Source organism: Ranitomeya variabilis, chromosome 5 (assembly GCF_051348905.1).
Source record: "Ranitomeya variabilis isolate aRanVar5 chromosome 5, aRanVar5.hap1, whole genome shotgun sequence".
In the NCBI taxonomy this organism is placed as follows: Eukaryota; Metazoa; Chordata; class Amphibia; order Anura; family Dendrobatidae; genus Ranitomeya; species Ranitomeya variabilis.
Window position 1 is genome coordinate 108,626,418 of NC_135236.1, and position 25,187 is coordinate 108,651,604.

Here is a 25,187-nt window from a genome sequence, read left to right on the forward strand (position 1 = left end):
CTCTATTAGGGTCCCTTTCCACTTGCGAGATAAAAAACGGTCCGTAATCTGGACCGAAAAAACGGATGGAACGTATGCGATTGTCATGCGAGTGTCATGCGAGTGTTATGCGAGTGCCATGCGATTTTTTAATCGCACCATCCGTATGACATCAGTATGACATCCGTATTGCTGTCCGATTTTTACGCACCAGTGTCCTTTGAAAAGCCGGCAATTCAGCGCTGTGTACAGTAAAATCACACTGACAGGTTAGAATAGAGTAGATATATGCACATAGAATGTGTATATATACATATATACATGTCAGTGAGACACCTATATATGTATATTTATATTTAATGCAGCGCTAGATAGCATAAAAGCCTCTAATTCAATTGCCGGCTTTTTCCTTCTCCTTCACAAACCCGACAGGATATGAGACATGGTTTACATACAGTAAACCTTCTCATATCCCCATTTTTTTTGCATATTCCACACTACTAATGTTAGTAGTGTGTATGTGCAAAATTTGGCCGCTGTAGCTGCTAAAATAAAGGGTTAAATGGCGGGAAAAATTGGCGTGGGCTCCCGCGCAATTTTCTCCGCCAGAGTGGTAAAGCCAGTGACTGAGGGCAGATATTAATAGCCAGGAGAGGGTCCATGGTTATTGGCCCCCCCTGGCTACAAACATCTGCCCCCAGCCACCCCAGAAAAGGCACATCTGGAAGATGCGCCTATTCTGGCACTTGGCCACTCTCTTCCCACTCCCTGTAGCGGTGGGATATGGGGTAATGAAGGGTTAATGCCACCTTGCTATTGGAAGGTGACATTAAGCCAGATTAATAATGGAGAGGCGTCAATTATTACACCTATCCATTATTAATCCAATTGTTTGAAAGGGTTAAAAAACACACACACGTGATTAAAAAGTATTTTAATGAAATAAACACAGCGGTTGTTTTAATAATTTATTGCTCTCTCATTCCATTTTCATACCCTCGCTTGGCAAAACAATAAACACACAAGATACATACCTTCTGATGTACTGTCAGGTCCAACGATGTAATCCATCTGAAGGGGTTAACTAATATTACAGGCAGAGCTGCGATAATCCACTCGCTCGTACCTGTAATCCCCCGGGTGCTGAAAGGAAAGCAGTGATCTGTACTTACATTCAGTCGCGGTGATGCGCCCCTGCTGGATGTTCTCATGAACTGCAGCCTGGGAACTTTTTCCCACGCTCCAGGTCATATGAGGACATCCACCAGGGGGCGCATCAACGCGACTGAAGGAAATGTAGGTCAATGACCTATAGTTACCTTCAATCGCGGTGATGCGCCCCCTGGTGGATGTCCTCATATGACCTGGAGCGTGGGAAAAAGTTCCCAGGCTGCAGTTCATGAGAACATCCAGCAGGGGCGCATCACCGCGACTGAATGTAAGTACAGATCACTGCTTTCCTTTCAGCACCCGGGGATTACAGGTACGAGCGAGTGGATTATCGCAGCTCTGCCTGTAATATTAGTTAACCCCTTCAGATGGATTACTTCGTGGGACGTGACAGTTCATCAGAGAGGGTATGTATCTTGTGTGTTTATTGTTTTGCCAAGCGAGGGTATGAAAATGGAATGAGAGAGCAATAAATTATTAAAACAACCGCTGTGTTTATTTCATTAAAATACTTTTTAATCATGTGTGTGTGTGTTTTTTAACCCTTTCCAACAATTGGATTAATAATGGATAGGTGTAATAATTGACGCCTCTCCATTATTAATCTGGCTTAATGTCACCTTCCAATAGCAAGGTGGCATTAACCCTTCATTACCCCATATCCCACCGCTACAGGGAGTGGGAAGAGAGTGGCCAAGTGCCAGAATAGGCGCATCTTCCAGATGTGCCTTTTCTGGGGTGGCTGGGGGCAGATGTTTGTAGCCACGGGGGGGCCAATAACCATGGACCCTCTCCTGGCTATTAATATCTGCCCTCAGTCACTGGCTTTACCACTCTGGCGGAGAAAATTGCGCGGGAGCCCACGCCAATTTTTTCCGCCATTTAACCCTTTATTTCAGCAGCTACAGCGCTGAAATTTTGCACATACACGCTACTAACATTAGTAATGTGGAATATGCAAAAAAAAGGGGGATATGAGATGGTTTACTGTATGTAACCATGTCTCATATCCTGTCGGGTTTGTGCAGGAGAAATGAGAAGCCGGCAATTGAATTAGCGGCTTTAATGCTATCTAGTGCTGCATTAAATATAAATATACATATATAGATGTCTCACTGACATATATATATGTATATAGACACATTCTATGTGTATATATCTAGTCTATTCTAACCTGTCAGTGTGATTTTACTGTACACCGCGCTGAATTACCGGCTTTTCAAAGGTCACCGGTGCGTAAAAATCGGACAGAACTCGCATGGTGCGAGTGCTGTGCGATTTTTTTCTCGCACCCATTGACTTGCATTGGCGAGTCTCGTCCGAGAATCGCAGCAATACGCAGCATGCTGCGATTTTTTTCTCAGCCGATCCAGATTTTTCTCAGTCCGATTTCGGCTGAGAAAAAAATCGCAAATCAAAAGACACCTATTAACTAACATTGGTCCGAGTGCAATCCGATTTTTTATCGGATTGCACGCGTCCGTTTTCCTCGCAAGTGGAAAGGGACCCTTATACTTTTCCTCTGATTGTTCCACTCCTGGTTTTGGCTTACAAATACTGATGTAAAATACTGACTACATACTGCTAGTGTGACGGCAGCCTTATCCATAGTCTATCCTGGCTGGTTGCGCTCTCCGGGGCCGGCACCGGCAGTGCTGTGGGGATGAGGACGAGTCCATGGGAGTCCTACAGGGACCAATCTCCCGCCAGCGCTGCTCACCACAGCCGGCGACTCCCGTGCTCCATATACCGCGCACACTATACGCTGTGTGTGACGTGAGCCCTCATATAGGCGTCGGTCACACCCTGGAGCGCGACCTCGGTGTAATACCCCAGCAGGACTCCGCGCTTCCTGTGCGGTCGGTCACCGCCATCACCCTGGGGTCGCTGCTCTGTGTGTGTCTGCGCCAGCGCCTTCCCTCACACACTGAGACTCCGCCCAGTGTGACAGACTGACGCATCGCCCAGCCAATCGCTGGTCTCTAACAAGCGTAGGGGCCGGCACTACTAGTGACATGGGCGTGTACTATTGGGGAGAGGGCGTTCTCTCTATCGCACTTCCCGCGAGATTTAGGTTCTGGGCGGGCTCGGCCGGAAGACGCTTCCTCGTCCTCGGTGTTCGTTAGTGTCGTCCCCGTCAGACAGCGAGACGCGGCCGTAGTGGAGCGGGGCGGAGATCTCTGTCTCCTTCCCCGGCATCATGAGCTTCCTCTTGTAAGTGGCGGGCGCCCGGGGACGGGAGGAGGGAAGGAGGCTGCGGGGACGGCGTGCTGCACTCAGAAAGGGGAAGTGAGGGGAGGCCCCGCTGTCAGGCCTGCAGTGTCCCCTCCTGGGGTGCAGCTGTGCTATGTGCAGCGGGGGGGCGCTATGCCTCATATCCCCGCCATGTACAAGTCATGGCTGTCATTCTCTATGGACTTCTGTTATCTGTGCGAGCGCTGCTGCATGTTAGAGAGGAGGGCTCTGCAGGGGCGGGAGGAGAGGAGGGCTCCGCAGGGGCTGGACGGGAGGAGAGGAGGGCTCCGCAGGGGCTGGAGGGGAGGAGAGGAGGGCTCCGCAGGGGCTGGAGGGGAGGAGAGGAGGGCTCCGCAGGGGCTGGAGGGGAGGAGAGGAGGGCTCCGCAGGGGCTGGAGGGGAGGAGAGGAGGGCTCCGCAGGGGCTGGAGGGGAGGAGAGGAGGGCTCCGCAGGGGCTGGGGGGGAGGAGAGGAGGGCTCCGCAGGGGCTGGAGGGGAGGAGAGTAGGGCTCCGCAGGGGCTGGTGGGGAGGAGGGGAGGGCTCCGCTGGGGGGAGGAGAGGAGGGCTGGAGGGGAGGAGAGTAGGGCTCCGCAGGGGCTGGTGGGGAGGAGGGGAGGGCTCCGCAGGGGCTGGTGGGGAGGGCCCCGCAGGGGCTGGTGGGGAGGAGGGCCCCGCACGGGCTGGTGGAGAGGAGGGCTCCGCACGGGCTGGTGGCGGGGGATGGGGCGAGAATGGCACTCCTGCGCCGGGGCTCCAGACCAGCGCCATCTATCTTTCCGATTGTCCTCTCCTCACACATTATCGACCTCATATAACGTCGGTTCATTCCGTTCCTTAGTGGTAATCGATCTTCAAAAACCTTCAAGCCCAAGAAGAACATCCCAGAAGGCTCTCATCAGTACGAGCTCCTGAAGCATGCGGAGGCCACTCTGGGCAGCGGGAACCTGCGGCAGGCGGTCATGTTACCAGAAGGAGAGGACCTGAATGAATGGATCGCTGTGAACAGTGAGTATGCGGCACAGCCGGGACCGGGCAGGAGGCCGCTGCTGGTGCTTTACCTCTAGAGGAGGCCACTGCTCTTTGGCTTCCGGTTTCTTCGTCTGCGTTAACATCTCGGATATATGGGGTTATCCTGCTCCGCTCACTGGGCAGGTGTGTGGGGTCCTAACGTTGTTGGCACTGCGATAACAGTGTTTCAGTTTTGCCCCACCATTAACCCCTTAACAAGCACTGATGCACATTAAAACGGTGGCTGTTAGGGTACGTTCACACAGGACTTTTTTGCTGCTTTTTTTTATGCTAATTTAGGTGCGTTTTTTTGGTGCGTTTTTGGTGCGTTTTTTGGGTACGTTCACACAGGACTTTTTTGCTGCAGATTTTTGCTGCTTTTTTTATGCCAATTTTCAGCTGCTACGACACCTCACAATGGCTCTTCACACCTTACTACCAGGAACTCCCTCACAATAGATCACAATCAGGACACCTCACAATGGCTCTTCACACCTCACAATGGCTCACAATGGCTCTTCACACCTCACAATGGCTCTTCACACCTCACAATGGCTCACAATGGCTCTGCACACCTCACTAACCACACCCCTAAGCTCTTGGCTGTGAGATCCCTTCCTGCTGGCCATGATTTTCTGCACAAAAAACGCAGCAAATAATGCTACATGCGTTTTTTTCATCACCCATTCAAGTCAATGGGTGAAAAAACTCTGCAAAAACGCAGCAAAAACGCTGAAAGAAGTGACATGCCCTATGTACAAAAAAAGCAGCAAAGCAGAAAAAACTGATCAAACAAAAAACCAACGTGTGTGCATGAGATTTCTGAAATCTCATAGGCTTTACTGGTACTGTAAAAAGCAGCTGAAAATTAGCATAAAAAAAAAGCAGCAAAAAAAAGCAGCAAAAAAGTCCTGTGTGAACGTACCCTTAAGGTGCCTTATTGCCTCATTGTCGTTTTAAAACTGTAATTTGGAATAAGGTTATAGCATCGCCCAGTGTCTGAAGATCTCTGGGGTTTCAGCTGCCGACCATGCAGAACAGGATCAGGGATGGTTTTTCCGGTCCCCTTTCACATAATTGCTATTATTCAATGAATAATAACGTGAAGTGTGCCAGCTATTACATCATTTCTCCCTCTTCTGACATGATATTGGGTGCCTACCGCAGCACCCCATGCAAATTTGAGTAGCGAGCACTGAAACCTAATGACCACATATTCAATACAATGACCTAATGTTATTGAATTATGTGTAGGATCTTTGGGTTAAAATCCTTGACGGGTCTAATTTCCAAAATGGGGTCACTTGTGGGGGGTTCCCACTGTTTAGGCACATCAGGGGCTCTCCATATGGGATATGAAGTCCACTATCGATTCCAGCTGTTTTTGCGTTCAAAAAGTCTAACAGTGCTGCGTCCCTTCCGAGCCATGCTGTGTACCTAAACAGTAGTTATCCCCCACATATGGAGTATTGGCGTGCTCAGGAGTAATTGCACAACAAATTTTGCGGTCCATTTTCTCCTGTTATGTGATACATCTTTTTGATTTAAGGGCATAAGAATGTAAAGTTTGAAAATTACAAACATTTTCTAATTATTAGTCAAATTTTCATAAATATGTGCAAATCATAGTGACCAAATTTTAGCACTAACGTGTCAAGAAACAAAGAAAATCTCCGAATCAACCATTAAAGGGTTCCAGATTTATTACCTCGTAAAGTGACAGTGGTCAGATTTCAAAACTTTGGCCCAGTCGTTAAAGGGAACCTGTCAGCAGGATTGTACTGAGTAACCTACACACAGTGTCAGGTCGGCGCTGTTATACTGATTACAATGATACCTTGGTTGATGAAATCCGTCTTGTGGTTGTTGTTTAATCTTTATTTTCAGTTAATGAGATTCTCCTGCTCTGGGGCGGCCTGTGGAGATGTAGGTCTTCATGTGGTGCTCTGATTAGATATTCATAATGCAGATTGCTGACAGGCCACTGACCTGCCCCCTATTTTATCATTAACTCAAATCTGAAAATAAAGATTAAACAATAACCACAAGACGGATTTCATCAACCAAGGTATCATTGTAATCAGTATGACGCCAGCCTGACACTGTCTGTAGGTTACTGTGCACAATCCTGCTGACAGGTTCCCTTTAAGGTCAAAATTAGCTCCGTCACGAAGAGGTTTAAGTCTTAAAGAAGTTGTCCACTACTAGGACAACCCCTTCTCATTTTCCACACTTGTCCCTGATAAACTAACAACATGTATATTCTCCATTCCAGAAGTGTGGGCACTTACCTTCCCCTGCTTCTGTGTTGTTGTGACACATAGTGCCCAGCGCCAATCAGCTCTGGCATTAGTCTCTGCCTTCGAACAAATCAAACCTTGACAGGAAGTCCAGGCTGCGGCGACAATGACGCCAGCGCTGATTGGGCACCATGAGTCACAACAATGGCACAGGAGACCCGGAAACACCAGTGTTGATATAGGTGGAACGTGAGGGGAGTATAGGCTTTTTTATTTTATTGCCACCAAACCTTGAGATTCAGAAGGGGTTGCTGTAGTAGTGGACAATCCCTTTAACCATATAACTACAATGAATGAATGATACATTTGCAGGACCCTGATCCAGCAGCCAGGTCAGTATTGTGTGGCCCAGGACTGAGAACCTCCTCCTACCTTACCGGCTCCTCTTTTGTCAGCTGGCCTGTTGTGTGTGGATGCTGTAAGGTAGGGAGATGTACTCCAGGCTCCCATCCTGCAGAGACGGGTACTTATGTGACTGCTAGACCAGAGTCCTGCCACTTTATCCTCTCATCTTTACATAGAACTAATCAGGGTAGTATAAGTCTTGTGCCGCTTGCCTCTGGCCATAAGGCAGGAAGGAATGCCTGCAGCAACATGTTCTGTCTTCTGCTATATGACCACAGAAGACAGCGCCCCCCTGAGTGTGTGGTCAGCAGTGTTGTGTGCGATGCCTTCTATATTTGTATGGAAAGGTGATGTCTGACAACCAGTAATATTGGACCTTTTGCACCATGTACCTATAGAAATGCATTAGGCTATGTGCACAAAATGACAGAATGTGCGTGCAATCTGTTGGGACGCCGGTGGTGTCTGTCCTGCGGATCCTGCCGTGTTTTGTGCTTTCTGTTAACCCTGCGCTTTAGATGACAGGGCTGGTTGGCAGCAGAGGAGATGGCGTGACCTGGGCGGCCCTCATTTTTATTTAAATCTGTCTCCGGGCAGGATCCGAACACTATTAACCTGCAGATTAACCCCATATCTCCAAGTTAATAGCGATTTTTCACGTGACTGATTACCTTTAAAGCACAATTTGGCTTTTTTTTTTTTTTTTTTAACTTCACAGCTAGAGTTGTCACTAATCTAATATCCCTGCCCCTAGTATTATAGTTAGCAGCCGCAGTCTTCTGTTCTCAGCGCCACGTCGGTCCTGTTCTGCTAGTTGTGAGCTGGCGGGCCGCTCCAGTGTTTGCTGGGTGACCCGGAGGTCAGTTCTGGCTCCCATAGACTCACACTGAGAGCCTGTGACCGTTACTGATGACTTCTGGCCAGTCACAAGATGGCGGAGCGGGGTCGGACTGGCGCCTGGAATAGTTGGAAGACGGCTGCTGTGAGTATTTCACTACAGGCAGGGAACACATTAGAGGTACCACACCAAGGGTGAAATTAAAGCACTGCTCCGGTGTTCTCTTTTTTGTCATAGGAGGTTTGCTGCTCCCGTGTGCTATATGGTCCTAGGCTGGAAATGACAGATGATTTCTCAGAAATATGACACTTTATGGCACCTAATGTAATGAAGGGGCAAAGCTAGAGTGTCTGCCATGATTAAGGCCATGTTCACACGCTGCGGGTTCCTCTGCGGGTTAATCCCGCAGCGGAATTGAAAATCTGCAGGGCAAAACCGCTGTGGTTATCCCTGCAGATTTATCGCGGTTTGTTCCGCGGTTTCCGCTGCGGGATTACTGCTGTACTATTGATGCTGCATATGCAGCAATATGCAGCATCAATAGTAATGTAAAAAATAATAAAAATTGGCTATGCTCACCCTCTGACGTCGCGATCTCCCCGGCGCTGCAAGCGGCTGTGCCGACAAGGACCTTCGTGACGTCACGGTCATGTGACCGCGGCGTCATCACGGTCATGTGACCGCGACGTCACCACAGGTCCTGTTCGGCACAGCAACTGAGACCGGACGGCCGCGGGCAGCGCTGAGAGGTGAGTATAGCTTCATTTTTTATTTTAATTCTTTTTTTTTTACACTATTTTATGGTTCCCAGGGCCTGGAGGAGAGTCTCCTCTCCTCCACCCCGGGTACCACCCGCACATTATCCGCTTACTTCCCGCAACGTGGGCACAGCCCCATGCGGGAAGTAAGCGGTTCAATGCATTCCTATGGGTGCAGAATCGCAGCGATTCTGCACAAAGAAGTGACATGCTGCGGGTTGTAAACCGCTGCGTTTCTGCGCGGTTTTTCCCGCAGCATGTGCACTGCGGTTTGCGGTTTCCATAGGGTTTACATGTTAATGTAAACGCTATGGAAACTGCTGCGGACCCGCAGCATCAAAATCGCGGCGGTTCCGCGGTAAAAACCGCAAAGTGTGAACATGGCCTAAGGTGGGCTGCTCTTGTACATTAAAGCTGTTCGTGTAGTCCAGTTTGCAGGGCAGTTTGTTATAGAGCAGAAGGAGCTGAGCAGATTTATACATACAGTAGTTTTGTGATAATTTCAGTATAAATTGTATTTGTGTATTGAAGCCCTTGCTCATTCAGGGCTTCGGAGTCCAGTTGGCGGTCCTGATCAGTAATGGCAGCCTTCCTGTGTACGGCTGCCTGCTTACATAGCTGTCAGTTGTGCCGGGAGCAGGAATAACAGTCCGGGTTGCACAGAGTACTTTCCCACCGCACTGTCTGCTGTGCTCCCCCGCTCTGGGACACATGGCAGGTTTTCTGTATGTTAGGTGACACCCACACTCCCAGTATACTGCATTGTCCCCATTAGTACATGTCCGTGTGACTCCTACTCGTATCAAGCTGGTCTTATTAGGCTAATGGAAAAGGGGGCCAAAAAGTCCCCCCCCTGAATTCCCATAGAAGCCCCTCACTATTTGCTGCTGTCTGTGTCCTTGCTTCACTTGAGGAAAGTTGTAGTTTTAGTGGGCGCTGGTGTCAGGTCCAGGGTCCGACTTCCCTTTAACCTTTTCATTACTGAAGAATTCTTTCCTCCCCTTTGTGACCAGGAAATATTTCCCTTTTTGTGTTCCGCTGAGTTTGTCACCGGTGGTCTTATGTAAGGGAAGGTTGGCAGATTGGCTTCCCTCCAGAAGGCTGGAAGCTCTCAGTAGTGCCACCTATAGGCAGCTGTCCTGTAAGGCTATATGCACACGTCCGGAATTGCCTCGGAAATTTCCTCGGCTATTCCGGAACTCCCTGCCTCGGGAAAAACGCATGCGGAACACTAGCGTTTTACAAACGTAATTAGCTTGCAGAATGCTAGCGTTTTCCAAGCGAGCTGTAGCATCGCTTGGAAAACTGACAGGTTGGTCACACTAGTCAAACATAGTGTTTGACAAGTGTGACCAACTTTTTACTATTGATGCTGCCTATGCAGCATCAATAGTAAAAAGATATAATGTTAAAAATAATAAATCGTGATTCTCACCTTCCGGCAGCCCCCGCAGCCTTCCCGCTCATCGCAATGCTCCGGTCCCAGTAATGCTTTGCGGCATGACCCCAGATGACGTAGCGGTTTCGTGAGACCCATGTCATCACAGGTCATTGCCACAAAGCATCACTGGGAACGGGAGCATCGCGAGGAGCTGGGCTGTGGGGGACGCCGGGAGGTGAGAATATCACGATTTATTATTTTAATTTTTTTTTTTTTTTTTAACAATTATATGGTTCCCAGGGCCTGGAGAAGTCTCCTCTCCTCCACCCTGGGTACCAACCGCACATGATCCGCTTACTTCCAGCATGGTTGGTATAGCCACATGCGGAAAGTAAGCGGATCAATGCATTCCTGTGTGTGCGGAATCCCCGTGATTCCGCACAAAGAATGAATGTGCCGCTTTTTTTTTTCCAGAATGCGATTCCGCCGCTGAAAAAAACCGCAACACGTGCACAAAAAATAGGATGCTTAATGTATGCGGGTTTTTTTCGCGGTTTTATCGCGTTTGTATAGCGAAAAATCCTGATTGTGTGCACCCAGCCTAAGTCTGTTTCCAAGAGCCCTGAGACGTGACTAGAGGTTTCAGCCAAACCTGGAGACACTCTTCCAGAGTTGTGCTCACTGCACTGATAATTTGCATAATTTTTTTCCCAGGGAGCATTGCCTGTGACACTACCTTCACTAGGAAAACCGGTACTCTGAGAGCGAGGAGGTCCAAATTGTGTGTGTGTGTGTGTATATATATATATATATATATATATATATATATATATATATATATATATATATATATATATATATATATATATATATATATATAATTTTTTTTTCTATTTTATTTTTTTTCTGACCCATGTAGATTGTGAATGTAGGCGAGGCGGAGGTGATGGAAGTTCCAGTGATGTCATGCGGTTTCTATAGTAACCATTGGTGTGGCAGCATTACGTCGGTGTGTCTCGGCTCTTTGTTACGCATGACAGGCTGACATATCGGGCCAGCAGTGTGCTCAGCGCTGACTATGTGGGCGGTGGACCCCGGGGTGCCAGAGCCAGTGTTAGTCACCCCGAGTGGCCAAATCATTGTTTAGTGCCATGGTTACCACAAAAATTGCTGCAGTTTGCAAAATGGCATCAAATCCTCTGCATCGTGCTGCAATGAGATGTGAGAATATGATCTTCAGGTTGCTTTAATATAGATTTTTTTATTTATTTTTTTTCCTGGGATCACTCACACTTAGTGTGCTGTTGTATACCTCACTCACTGAGTGTGAGGCCAGAAACTACACATCCTGATGGCAGAGCGGCGGGGTGAGCCTCCTGTGCAGAATGCAGCCCCCCATGTCTCGGTGTCTCTGTGGCTCATAAAGGAAACTGTTACACGGTGCTTTATGCCTCAGGGAGGCGCTGTACATCCAGTCTTCTCGTCTACACCTTAGATTGATGACTCTGGCACATGGCCGCTCCTGGACACTGATACAATTCTACACTCACCGGCCACTTTATTAGGTACACCATGCTAGTAACGGGTTGGACCCCCTTTTGCCTTCAGAACTGCCTCAATTCTTCGTGGCATAGATTCAACAAGGTGCTGGAAGCATTCCTCAGAGATTTTGGTCCATATTGACATGATGGCATCACACAGTTGCCGCAGATTTGTCGGCTGCACATCCCAAAGATGCTCCATACAAGGCAGGATGGATCCATGCTTTCATGTTGTTTACGCCAAATTCTGACCCTACCATCCGAATGTCGCAGCAGAAATCGAGACTCATCAGACCAAGCAACGTTTTTCCAATCTTCTACTGTCCAATTTCGATGAGCTTGTACAAATTGTAGCCTCAGTTTCCTGTTCTTAGCTGAAAGGAGTGGTACCCGGTGTGGTCTTCTGCTGCTGTAGCCCATCTGCCTCAAAGTTCGACGCACTGTGCGTTCAGAGATGCTCTTAGGCCTACCTTGGTTGTAACGGGTGGCGATTTGAGTCACTGTTGCCTTTCTATCAGCTCGAACCAGTCTGCCCATTCTCCTCTGACCTCTGGCATCAACAAGGCATTTCCGCCCACAGAACTGCCGCTCACTGGATTTTTTTTCTTTTTCGGACCATTCTCTGTAAACCCTAGAGATGGTTGTGCGTGAAAATCCCAGTAGATCAGCAGTTTCTGAAATACTCAGACCAGCCCTTCTGGCACCAACAACCATGCCACGTTCAAAGGCACTCAAATCACCTTTCTTCCCCATACTGATGCTCGGTTTGAACTGCAGGAGATTGTCTTGACCATGTCTACATGCCTAAATGCACTGAGTTGCCGCCATGTGATTGGCTGATTAGAAATTAAGTGTTAACAAGAAGTTGGACAGGTGTACCTAATAAAGTGGCCAGTGAGTGTATATTACCCTGGAGTGCAGATATTTTGATCTTAAACAATATTGATAGCATCAGCGACATTTTTATTTTTTATATATTTAATTTTTTTACGTTTTGGGCTAAAATTAACTTACGCAATTCATTTTCATTAAAATATTGCTCAGTTTATCTTGTATTGCATTGTTTATTGCAGAATGAGGTAGCTGAGAATCTGTCAGTGAACTCGTTCCAGCAGAGAATTGTAACCCTTTACCTGTCTCTTGCTGAGCTCTTTTATGACCACATCATAGTTGAGGTAGACTTAGATGTGGTCATATATCAGTAGCCTGCAATATTTACAGAGGCTATAGGAAGGGAATCTGTGCATTAGGTTTTCAGAAACAAAAGCAATAATGATTTTTTTGGGCATCCCAAATACATGCATTTAAGTAAAAACAAAGTCCCCTAAGGTGTCCATATGCTTTTGATTTTGTAGAGATAGCGCCTTTGGCGTGACACTTGTCATTTGACCATAGATCACTATATGCCTCTGCTACATCGCGGCGTAGGGCAAGTGAGTGAATGAGGTCACATTGCAACCCACACGGGACCACCATTAACAAGTAGCACACAATCTAAATGATTCTGACTTTTTCTGACTTTTTGGTCCTGGCAGCGGTACCTTGTGGGTCACACTCTTGCGATCTGTATTGTGGTCAGTCACCATAGAACCAAACTAAACGAGAAAGCTGCAAAGTCTGTGTGTGATTGGCTGCTGGAGTCGTCAGCAATCATTACAGGTAATGCACGGCTGTGCTCTGTGTATAGACCAGGCCTGGAGCGGACGGTCATCTGTGAGGTCTGTATTCAGCCAGGGGGCAAATCTACTATGGTGTCCCCGAGTATTTGGAAATGCAGAAGGATCAGCTCTTGGTTCTGCTGTGGCGGGCATAGGTTGGTGTGAAGATTATTTTTTTCTTTTTCTTTCTCTTCAGCCGTTGATTTCTTCAATCAGATTAACATGCTGTACGGGACCATCACTGAATTCTGCACCGAGATCAGCTGCTCCGTGATGTCTGCCGGGCCCAGGTATGTCCCTGCTGTTACCATGGGAACACAAGACTAGGCCGGCTGTGGGATTGTAGTGTGATCATTGTTATCGTGGGGGTTTCCAGTCTGTTATTGGACACCAGTCTGACTCTATGGCTAACTTTAGGGCTTGTTCACATGGTGTTTTGGCTATTATTTTGCATGCATGTTTGTCACAATTAAACGCATATAAAAAAAAGCCATATTTTATTTATGCAGCATAATTCCTGCCATTATGATTTTTGTTGCAAAAAAATCTGCAAATGCTGCTTGTGTGTAGATATGATCCCTGACACCTGATCATGGCATATTGTAACATTAGGGCTGCGTCCCTGGCAGCACTGACGTAGCGGGGTAAACAAGGTTCATTTTCTGATTTCTACAAGTCTGTGTAGTTACAAAAAAAAATAGTTTGGCTGGAAAATTCCTATAATTAAAGCCTTATCTGCTGTTCTTGGGTCCTTCCTCGGTGTGATGTGTTCTCCAGCTGATCTTGGATGAGTCACATCAGTTTCCTCTGCTCTCCTCCCGGTTACATGACGGTATTAGATGGCATGTGGAGAATGCACAGATAGCGGTGATGGTTAGTCCGTGCCTTAACAGTGCTGATAACGACAGCTTCAGTTTATTGTCCTGCGCTGGAGATGTCTCAGGGATCCATTAAACTAATTCATGAGCCTGAGATGCTCTGCCCCGGACTAGGGGCCGGCTCTGCCCCGGACTAGGGGCCGGATCATATACAGTTAAACCTATGGAGTCCATGTGCGCTGAGAAAGCATCAGGGGTGTCTGCCACCAACAAAACGCAAATTAATGTACTTAGATTTTCATATTGGCGACTGAGCCATTTAAAATCTCTGCCCCTGTACATACTGACTGTGCGCGCTCTCTCTCCAGTGTGTGTGCGCGCGCGCGCACTCTCTCTGCCCCTGTACATACTGACTGTGTGCGCGCTCTCTCCAGTGTGTACGCACTCACTCTCTGCCCCTGTACATACTGACTGCACGCGCGCGCTCTTTCCAGCGTGTGTGCACGCACTCTCTGCCCCTGTACATACTGTGTGCGCGCGCTCTCTTCAGTGTGTGTGTGTGTGTGTGTACGCACGCACTCACTCTGCCCCTGTACATACTAACTGTGTGCGTGCCCTCTCTCCAGCGTGTGTGCACGCACTCACTCTGCCCCTGTACATACTGTGTGCGCGCGCTCTCTCCAGTGTGTGTACGCACGCACTCACACTCTGCCCCTGTACATACTAACTGTGTGCGCGCCCTCTCTCCAGTGTGTGTACGCACTCTCTGCCCCTTTACATACTGACTGTGTGCGCGCTCTCTCCAGTGTGTACGCACTCACCCTCTGCCCCTGTGCATACTGACTGTGCGCGCTCTCTCCAGTGTGTGTGTGTGTGTGTACGCACTCACACTCTGCCCCTGTACATACTGACTGTGTGCGTGCCCTCTCTCCAGTGTGTGTGTGCACGCACTCACACTCTGCCCCTGTACATACTGACTGTGTGCGCGCGCTCTCTCCAGTGTGTGTGTGTGTGCACGCACTGCACACACTGACATGTACATTGCACAATAATGTAATGTAATGGAAAGTGGAAATAAAATTCCAAGTGCCCAAAAATAGCGAAAAAAGCACAATTCTGTAGTTGTTTTTTGGATTTTTCTATCTACAGTACAGTGTTCATTATATTGTAAAAATAGCCTGAAAATGATTCTCCAGGTCAGAATGATTACAGCAATACCAAACATGCTTTTTTTTTTTTTTTTTTTTTTTCTTCGAATTCTTGTTCGTAGATAGTTTCTGAGAGCTATAACGTTTTCAATTTTCTGTCGTGGCTGTGTGATGGCTCGTTTTTTTTTTTGTGTGTGTGTGCCATAAACAGATGATTTTGTGGTAAATACAATGTTCTGCTTGCTTCTTATTACATTTTTTTTCTCTAGTCACCTTCCACGACGGCATATGGAGGTTGCCTCTTTGCCCTAATGGGGAACAGGAAATGGAGAGGTTAAAAGGCCCTCCCACCTCCCTCTCACCAGTGTCTTTTCCTGTTCCCCATGGGACAGGAGAGGTTTACTTCATATGCAGTGGTGGCCGGTGACTGCTGCATCTTACAAGCGTCGGCTTGTGTGTAACCGGGCAGCATGGGGTCGTATCTTACCTCCCCTCCTATGCTGCTCCCGTCGCGCCGCGCTGCGGTGTCCTCGGGACCTGTGCCTAGCCTTCCCGCGCCCCCGTGAGGGCAAAGCAGGCTAGTGTTTCTGACCGGAGTCCTCCTGGAGCTCTCCGGTCTCCTTCCCCTCCACACACGCTGCTGGCAACCCGGAAGTGATCGCGCGCGTCACTTCCGGTCCTTTCTGCGCTCCCTGGAGGCACTTCCGCCGGCGGTGTCTCGTGCAGGACGGCATCCTCCACGCTGGACTATGGAGGGGAAGAGGTGATCGCTGGGGGCAGGTGCATTCCACCGTGTATAAAACCTGCCAGAAAACGTCGCAGGTAAGACTGTTCCTGTCATGGAGAGCGGTACCTGCCCTGCGCTTGCAGAGCCCAGCGCTGCCCCTGCCACAGTAAGTGCCGCAGGGACAGGGGTCCTTAGGTAGTAACTTTGGGGTATCCTTGGTCACTCTCTCTCTCCCCTCTCATTGCAGGGAGAAAGGTCTACCCCCAAAACTACTGTTAAAAAGAAGTGTGCCATCTGTACCATTAAGCTGCCACCTTCATGGGAGAAAAAACTCTGCAGGACCTGTACTGACAAAGTTGTCAGGGCAGAGCAACCTTCTTTACTAGAGGAAATCCGATCCCTGGTCAAGCAAGAGGTGCAATCCTCCCTAGCAGCCTTTACCCCTCCACCCCCTCCGCCACCCCCTCCGCACTCTCCAGCCAAAAAAAGGAAGATCCAGGAAGAGGATTCTGAATCTGAGTCAGACCTCTCTTATGCCTCATCCTCAGGTCGTCAGGAGGAATCTGCATCCTCTATTACATCTGAGGCCAGAAAATATCTCTTTTCTTCTGACTGGATTGAGGACTTAGTAGCCGCAGTACGCAGTACTATGGGGCTGGAGGAGGAACCAGAACCCCAGTCCATACAGGACCAGATGTTTGGTGGCATAACTAAGGGTAAACGGGTGGGGTTTCCAATCCACCAGAATATTTCCGATATGATTGACCAAGAGTGGGAATTACCTGAAAAGCGCCTCAGTACTCCATCCGAGATGAAGCGTAGATTCCCCTTAGAAGGCGAAATGACCAAATGGGATGTCCCTAAAGTTGACTCTCAGGTGGCAAGAGTGGCTAAAAGAACGGCTCTTCCATTTGAGGACTCGTCACAATTAAAGGATCCGATGGACAGGAAGATAGAGAGTCTATTAAAAAAATCATGGGAGACCTCCTCGGTAGCCCTCAAAGCTAATATCGCATCAACATGCGTGGCTAGAGCTCTATTCCGCTGGATAGGTGAACTGGAGTCTCACATATCCCAGGGCACTTCAAGAGCTGAGTTGTTAGACTCCCTTCCTAGTCTCCTTAGAGCCACGGGTTTCCTAGCAGATTCTTCCATGGAAACGATCAGAATTGCTGCAAGGTCGTTAGTACAGACTAACTCGGCCAGAAGGGCGCTGTGGTTAAAAATGTGGTCTGGTGATATCACCTCCAAAGCCAAGTTATGCGCCATACCATTTAAAGGTAACTACGTCTTCGGGCCTTCTCTTGATGACATCTTGGAGAAAGCAACCGATAAAAAGAAAGCCCTCCCAGAACAAAAAACTCCCAAAAAGAAGTTTTTTCGTCCCTTTCAGTCCCAAACCTCTCAGAGAGGGAAAGGCAAGTCCGGGAGGTGGAGTTACCCGAAGGGAGGGGGGAGAAACATCCTCATCCCTCAGCAACAGCAGCAGCAGTCTCAACAGGAGAAACGGTGACTTCGATCCAGTGGGGGGGAGACTTTCAAATTTTTACTCCCAGTGGCAAAACATCACCTCTTGCCCCTGGATCCTCAATATCATCAAAGAGGGTCTCCTAATAGAATTCATTTCCTCCCCCCCACGGGGTCTAAAAGTCACCTCCCTACCCTCCCTGAAAGATCAGTCAAAATTGGCGTCCGGTCTCAGAGCCCTAAAGATGTCAGGTGCGATATCCCAGATACCGGAATCGGAGAGGGATCACGGCCACTACTCTCGCTTATTCCTGGTTCCCAAGCCATCGGGCGAGTCCCGGGTCATTATAAATCTAAAGAATCTCAATCGGCATATAAAGTACCGAAGATTCAAGATGGAATCAGTGAAGAATGCCATCCCCTTGATAGGTCCACACTACTTCATGGCCACTCTCGATCTGAAAGATGCCTACTTTCACATCCCTATTCACCAAAGACATCGCCAATACCTCAAATTCGCTGTACAGAGAGGGCGTCTGATAGAGCACTATCAATTCAACGTCCTCCCATTTGGAATTTCCTCGGCTCCAAGAGTATTTTCCAAAATAATGGGGGAGGTAGTCTCCTTTATCCGGAAGCAAGGCGTCTGTATAGTACCGTACCTAGACGACCTTCTGATAATAGCTCCTTCCAAACAGGCCCTGGAGTCCCATGTATCCAAGACTCTCGAAATCCTGACATCTCTTGGATGGGTGCCGAATCTGGAAAAATCTCACCTACGACCCTCCAAATGCAGGAAATTCCTGGGAGTTCTCCTGGACTCGGCAAAACAAATGTCCTTCCTCCCAGTGGAACACCGTCAAACCCTTTTATCAAAGGTCAAAACGTTCAGGGACACCAGATCCCCTACAGTCAGAGTAGGCATGTCTCTTGTGGGCTCGATGACAGCCTGCATTCAATCGGTACCATGGGCCCAAGCCCATTCCAGAATTCTTCAGGCACATATCTTGCAGAATTGGGACGGTCATCCCAATTCTTTAAACAAGAGGTTGTACACACCAGGTCGTGTCAAGGCCTCCCTGGCTTGGTGGATGTCCCCAAAAAATCTACAAAAAGGGGTCAGCTGGACGCAAGTCCCACTGACCACAGTAACAACGGACGCCAGCCAGAGAGGCTGGGGGGCCATGATAAATCACACCCCTTTCCAAGGTCTCTGGGACCAGTCAACAAGCAAGAAATCTTCCAACTACAGAGAGCTAAAAGCTGTAGAAGAAGCCCTACTAGTAGGAGGTCATCTGATCAAGGGACATCACGTTCGGATATATTCGGACAATGTGACCACGGTGGCCCACATCAGACATCAGGGCAGTTCAAAAAACAATTCCCTGAAGAATATATCTGCCCGGATATGCTCCTGGGCAGAAAGACATCTCTTATCTCTGACAGCGGTTCACCTGAAAGGCTCGTCCAACATTCAGGCAGACTATCTAAGTCGCCAAGACATACATCCGGGGGAATGGTGCCTGAGCAACCGAAGCTTCGAGATGCTGGTGAACAAATGGGGTCTCCCAGAAATCGACCTCTTTGCATCCAGCCGAAATGCGAAAGTCGAAGCATTCTTCTCTCTGAACCCCAGGGACGGCTCCAAAGGAGTGGATGCACTGGTCCAGAAGTGGAATTTCCGACTGGCTTATGCGTTTCCACCAATCCCAATACTGGCGAAAGTCTTACAGAAAGTGCGAGAAGAACAAACGCCTACCATATTGGTAGCTCCACTGTGGCCCAAGAGGAGTTGGTACAACCTGATAGTGGACCTTCAGGTGGATGGGCCGCTCCACTTTCCGATAGAAGAAGACCTTCTTTCTCAAGGACCAATCCATCTCCTAGATGCCCACAAGTGGAATCTGGCGGCATGGCTACTGAAGCCCAAATATTAAGAGCCAGAGGACTATCAGAAGCAGTGGTTTCCACACTTCAAAAATCTAGGAAACCTGTAACCATTGCAATATATAATAAAATCTGGAAGAAATTCTCATCCTTCTGTCTTCCTGAGGTGCCGGATCCCTTCAACCCGAATATTTCAAAAATTCTAGACTTTTTGCAAAAGGGCTTAGAAATAGGCCTCAGGCCTAGCACCTTAAAAGTCCAGGTGTCCGCCCTCAGTTCAATATTTGATCAGGATCTGGCAAATCATCGCTGGATCAAGAGATTCATGATATCAGCTTCCAGAATGAACCCTAAGAAGCAAATAACAGTACCACTGTGGGATCTCAACCTAGTATTACAGGGGCTCACAGGTCCCCCCTTCGAACCATTATCCTCCTGCTCCCAGAAAAACCTAATCTACAAAACAATTTTTCTAGTGGCTATTACATCAGCAAGGAGGGTGGGAGAATTACAAGCTCTCTCAATAAGAGAACCATACCTAACCATTCGAGATGACTCTATAGTACTGCGCCTAGACCCTTCCTTTCTTCCAAAGGTCGTATCGGACTTCCACCGCTCCCAGGAAATTATTCTACCTTCTTTTTGCCAAAATCCTGCAAATTCCAAAGAAGAGAGATTCCATATGCTGGATGTCAGGCGCACTGTATTGTTTTACTTAGAACAAACCAGTTCTTACAGAATTGACCACAACCTATTTATCCATCCATCAGGACAAAATAAGGGAAAAAAGGTAGCCAAAAGTACTATTGCCAACTGGATAAAGAAAGCAATAGCGGAAGCATACCTTGCTCAAGACAAAACTCCTCCAGTGGGAATCAAGGCTCATTCGACTAGATCAACCTCAGTCTCCTGGGCAGAAAGAGCAGGTGCATCAGCGGAGCAAATCTGCAGGGCAGCCACATGGTCTTCATTGCATACTTTCTCCAGGCATTACAGATTGGATGTAATGCCCAACAAGGATTTAGCCTTCGGCCGGAAAGTACTCCAGGCCGTTGTCCCTCCCTAGCGCCAATCAGTTGGTATTCCTCCATATGCCGTCGTGGAAGGTGACTAGAGAAATAGAATTATTCTTACCGTTAATTCGGTTTCTAGGAACCTTCCACGACGGCGCTAGTTCCCTCCCTATACTCCTGGATTTAAATCTGGGATTCAAGGTAAACCGGTGCTATGGTTTTCAGTTATAAGTCACTGGTGAGAGGGAGGTGGGAGGGCCTTTTAACCTCTCCATTTCCTGTTCCCCATTAGGGCAAAGAGGCAACCTCCATATGCCGTCGTGGAAGGTTCCTAGAAACCGAATTAACGGTAAGAATAATTCTATTTTTGCACTTTTGTTGCGGACGAATACTGTAATTCTCTCATTATGCTGTGTGCACACGTTGCGGATTTTTCGTGTTTTTTGTTTTCGCTATAAAAAACGCATGCATATGCATCCCATCATTTAGAATGCATTCCGCAATTTTTGTGCACACGATGCGTTTTTTTCTGCTAAAAAAACGCATCGCGGTAAGAAACGCAGCATGTTCATTTAATTTTGCGGATTTCCCTCTATATTACTGCATTGGGAAATCTCTGGAAAAAACGCATAAAATCCGCAGAAAAAAACGCATGCGAATTTCTTGCAGAAAATGTCCGGTTTTGCTCAGGAAATTTCTGCAAGAAATCCTGACGTGTGCACATCGCCTTAATCTTTTTCTCATTACGCTGTTTACTGATTAGGTTAATTAAATGTATAGTTTGATGGAACTTTTTAGCAATGCGGGTTTACCCCAGTCATGGCAGACATGGGGATCTTCAGCACACCATCAACACCCTACAGACATGGCAATAGGCAGTTAGGACATCACATCCCTCATGACAGGTCACAGATTGACGCGCAGCTGTTAGACAGATGATGGCTGAATATCACAGACATCTCCTGCAGGCAAGGATGCGCACTTGGTTTCTGACCCCACATCAAAGTCAGGGTGCTGGCATGTGATATAACTGTGCGTCATATGTTGTTAGGGTGATTTTGCTAGTTTTCTGTCATAAAACGCCTTGAGACGTAGCAAAACTTTTGCGCATCTTCAAGTTCCTAAAAAATGTATCGACTTGTGGTGTTTTACACCCTTCATGGCCAGCTCCCCAAAAAGGACTGGCGCTTCAATGCAGCGTGGTGAAACCTGCCTGCAAATTCATCAGCGTGGATGCCCCTTTAGTGTCGTAAATTAAACCAGAAATGTACTCCAGTCCCTGACTAGAATATAGCTTCTGGCTGTGGCACACATCTATTCTGCACGGCCCTGTACCCATTTTATTATCATCCTGTTGATGTCGGTGTTTTTTTTCCATTTAAAGGAACTCTGTCATTGGATAGATGTTTCCCAAACCACGAGCAGTGTGAATCAGAACCTGGCTGTGTGGTTGCTGTCAGGTTTATTGGTCTCTAAAGCACCCTGGTGTTTCAGTAATGCCTTTTGACAAGCTGCCCGGGGGCTATAGAGAGACTAGACTAGTTGGCTCTCTGCTTTAGGCTACTTTCACACTAGCGTCGGCTTGTCGCAGTGCGTCGGGCCGACTTACCGACGCATGCTGTGAAATAGAAGCACAACGGGGGCAGCGGATACAGTTTTTCAACGCATCCGCTGCCCCATTGTAATGTCCGGGAAGGAGGGGGCGGAGTTCTGGCCGTGCATGCGCGGTCAGAAATGACGGATACGACGCACAAAAAAAGTTACATGTAACTTTTTTTTTTGTGCTGACGGTTTGCCAAAACACGACGCATCCGTCGCACGACGGATGTGACATGTGGCAATGCGTCGCTAATGCAAGCCTATGGAGAAAAAACGCATCCTGCGGGCAACTTTGCAGGATGCGTTTTTTCTCCAAAACAACGCATTGCGACGTGCGTCGTACGACGCTAGTGTGAAAGTAGCCTTAGTTGATTCATCAGTCTCTCCCATGTGTGTAGATGGAGGGAGACTTATGACTGCGGTTGTGCCGCCAGTCACTGATTCATGCTGCCTTTGGTTTGGGCTGTCTGAATCGAACAGGTTCCTTTAATCACTATCAAAACTTTGACAAACTTTTATTTATATATTTTTTTTTTTTTTTTTTTTTTTTTGGAATATGAGAAAAATTGATTCCACACTTATTGTGAAATGGATAACCATTGGATCCACTGCACTGATAAAACCGCTTGGTTACTAATGCTCCCAAAAAAAAACCTTCTAATAACAGCCTTACTAGCAGGGCTGTGGAGTCCTTGTCCATTTTGGTGGAGTCAGTTGGTATAAAATGGACTGACTCCAAATATATATCTTATAAATTGGGTTCAGTAGTTCAGTGCAGGATGTGATGTAAATGTTTTCATAATAATTTGGGAAAGTTATGAAATGTCCTATAAATGTCTGTTCTGTTCATGATCTAAGGATCTGGGCTCTTAGTTGAGATGAATCTGTTGCACTTTGTGTACATGCTCAGTAGTGACCAGTGCTGTGGGGTCGTAGCTGAGATGAATCTGTGCTGCACTTCTTTTTTTTTTTTTTTTTTTTTTAATTCGTTTATTAATTTCAGAATAAATCGAATAATACACACATTTGCATTCGTGTCCATCATTAAGAATTAGAGCATGAGAGCAGGAGATGTGAGCGGACGTGTGCCGGACCTCTCCTAACGCCCGACAGGTGATCCTGCACTATTAGTGGCGCCGCCGAACGCCAAATACCTTTGGAAGGAGCTTCTGAGTCCCCGAGGAGCGGAGGGACCTGCCCGCGCTGTGGGGGAAATCAGCAAGATGACACGCAGACGGCAGAAAGAGCCCGGGATGGCGGGCAGCACGCGCTCACAAGATGGCGCCGACAGCGCTGCAGAAGAGGTGGCGAAGGCAGATGCTGCCTATCAGAGAAGACTGGAGGTGATCGCCCGGCTGGAGCAGTTTGCCAGGGTGGAAAACTCAGAGCGGCTTGTACAAGAAGCTGGTGGAAAGGTAACAGAAGAGAGAGACTCAGGGGAGCGGAGGGATGTGAGATCCGGGGCACAGGCAGAGGAGATAGGGAGTGGATCCCCCATAACAAGTAGTATGGTAACAGACAAAAGGTCTGATCCTTTCAATGCAGTAGCTGAGCAGACCCAGGACTCTGCTGCACAAATGGGGTCTGTGAGTGGTGATGGGGCCGGGGACCCGACCCTGAAAGACATATTTTCTGCAGTGTTGTTTTGCAAGTCCACTTTAACAACCCTAACTGTCCAGGTAGACGATCTGAAGGGGGAAGTTGCCTCTTTTCATTCAGCTATGCACAAAATGGAGGGGAGAGTGGAAATTCTGGAGGAACGTGTGGGAGGTGCAGAAGATCAGATAGCTGAAATGGCAAAAAGAGAGAAAAAATATATCCAGCGCATTGCGGAGTTAGAGTTTAAAACTGATTATTTGGAGAATCGTTCGCGCAGGAACAATTTGAGAATTATTGGCGTGCCTGAAAAGGCAGAAGGAAATAACCCCACTGACTTTATTGAGACATGGCTGAAAACTAAGATTGGAGGGGACAGTCTCACAAAACTTTTTGCGGTCGAAAGAGCCCACCGGGTGCCGACCAGACCTCTGCCCCCTGGCTCCGCCCCACGGACCTTTCTAGCCAAAATCCTAAATTACAGAGACCGGGATATTCTGCTAAGAAAAGCCAGAAATATGGAGGAACCAACTATTGACGGCAACCGAATATCTTTATACCCTGACTATTCCACAGTTGTACAAAAGCTCAGGATGAAGTTCGGAGAGGCTAAAAGACGCTTGCGTGAACTGGGTCTGGCCTACTCTATGCTGTATCCAGCTAAACTACGTGTGGAGGCCATGGTAAAGGTCCACTTTTTTCAAAATCCTGAGGAGGTGTCTCATTGGCTGGATTTAAATGCGAAACGTATTGGAGCAGAAAAGACCCGCTGAGGAGGATCAGATGTGGACTTCTGGCTATTGCGATGGTTTTGGGGGAAGAGAAGAAAGTTGAACTGTTGGTTGATTCTGAAATATTACTAGAGGAGCCTGATGTCTGGTTCCTGTGTGTTAAAGTTGTGTTCGGCGGCGCAACTGTTTCTATATTCTGTTTATATAGGGCGGGGGGAGGAACGACAGTAGGAGAGTGTTAACCTATTGGAGGTTGGTGTCGGCTTTTGAGCCACTGTAGAGACTGCGACAGCACGTTCCCCTTTCTCATACAGAGAGGGAGAAGGAGACTATAAGTTGATTGTTATAAAGTTCTGGGGAGGGAAGTTATTGAGGGAAGGGAAGGGTAAGGGCAAGGTTTACTTTGTAATGATGAAGGTTGAGGGGGGAATTCTGGGTAGGGGGGACCAGTTTAGAGGGACAAGGGAGACCAATGGAGGGAAGAGGGGAAATTTTACTATTATGCAAAATGATGGGAGATAGGGTCAAAATTTTGAGCTGGAACATTAGGGGTCTTTCGAATGATACAAGACGTAAGGCTATATTGCAATATATTTTGAAGCAGAGACCCTCGCTGGTGTGCCTTCAAGAAACTCATTTAGTTAAAGAAAAAAACGGTATATTGAATAAGAGATGGGTGAGGAAGGCATACCATGCGACATTCTCAGCTTATGCTAGGGGTGTCAATCCTTGTGCATACAAGCGTACCATTCGAGGAGGTAGAGGTGGTAATAGATAATGATGGACAATATGTATTCCTTGTGTGTAGGGTGATCGCTAGACTGATATGTGTCGTGTCAGTGTATATTCCTCCACCGTACTCGGGGAAAAAATTACAGGAAATCCTCAACATATCTGGTAGGTGGGGAGGAGTCCCATTGCTCATAATTGGAGATGTTAACAATATTATTAATGATCACTGGGATAAGGGGCAGCATGCTATGTTGA

At 47.7% G+C, this 25,187-nt stretch overlaps 1 protein-coding gene across 1 annotated transcript in view; it reads left to right on the forward strand.

Annotated features, from left to right (window-relative positions):
* Nucleotides 1-3,158: 3,158 nt before the first annotated feature.
* Nucleotides 3,159-25,187, forward strand: part of LOC143775233 (MOB kinase activator 1A) — a 65,300-nt gene continuing 43,271 nt past the window's right edge. The window contains exons 1-3 of the mRNA XM_077263113.1: nt 3,159-3,363; nt 4,224-4,390; nt 13,411-13,504. Of these exons, the coding sequence (XP_077119228.1) occupies nt 3,350-3,363; nt 4,224-4,390; nt 13,411-13,504 (275 nt within the window). The 5' untranslated portion in view covers nt 3,159-3,349. The remainder of the gene's footprint in view (nt 3,364-4,223; nt 4,391-13,410; nt 13,505-25,187) is intronic.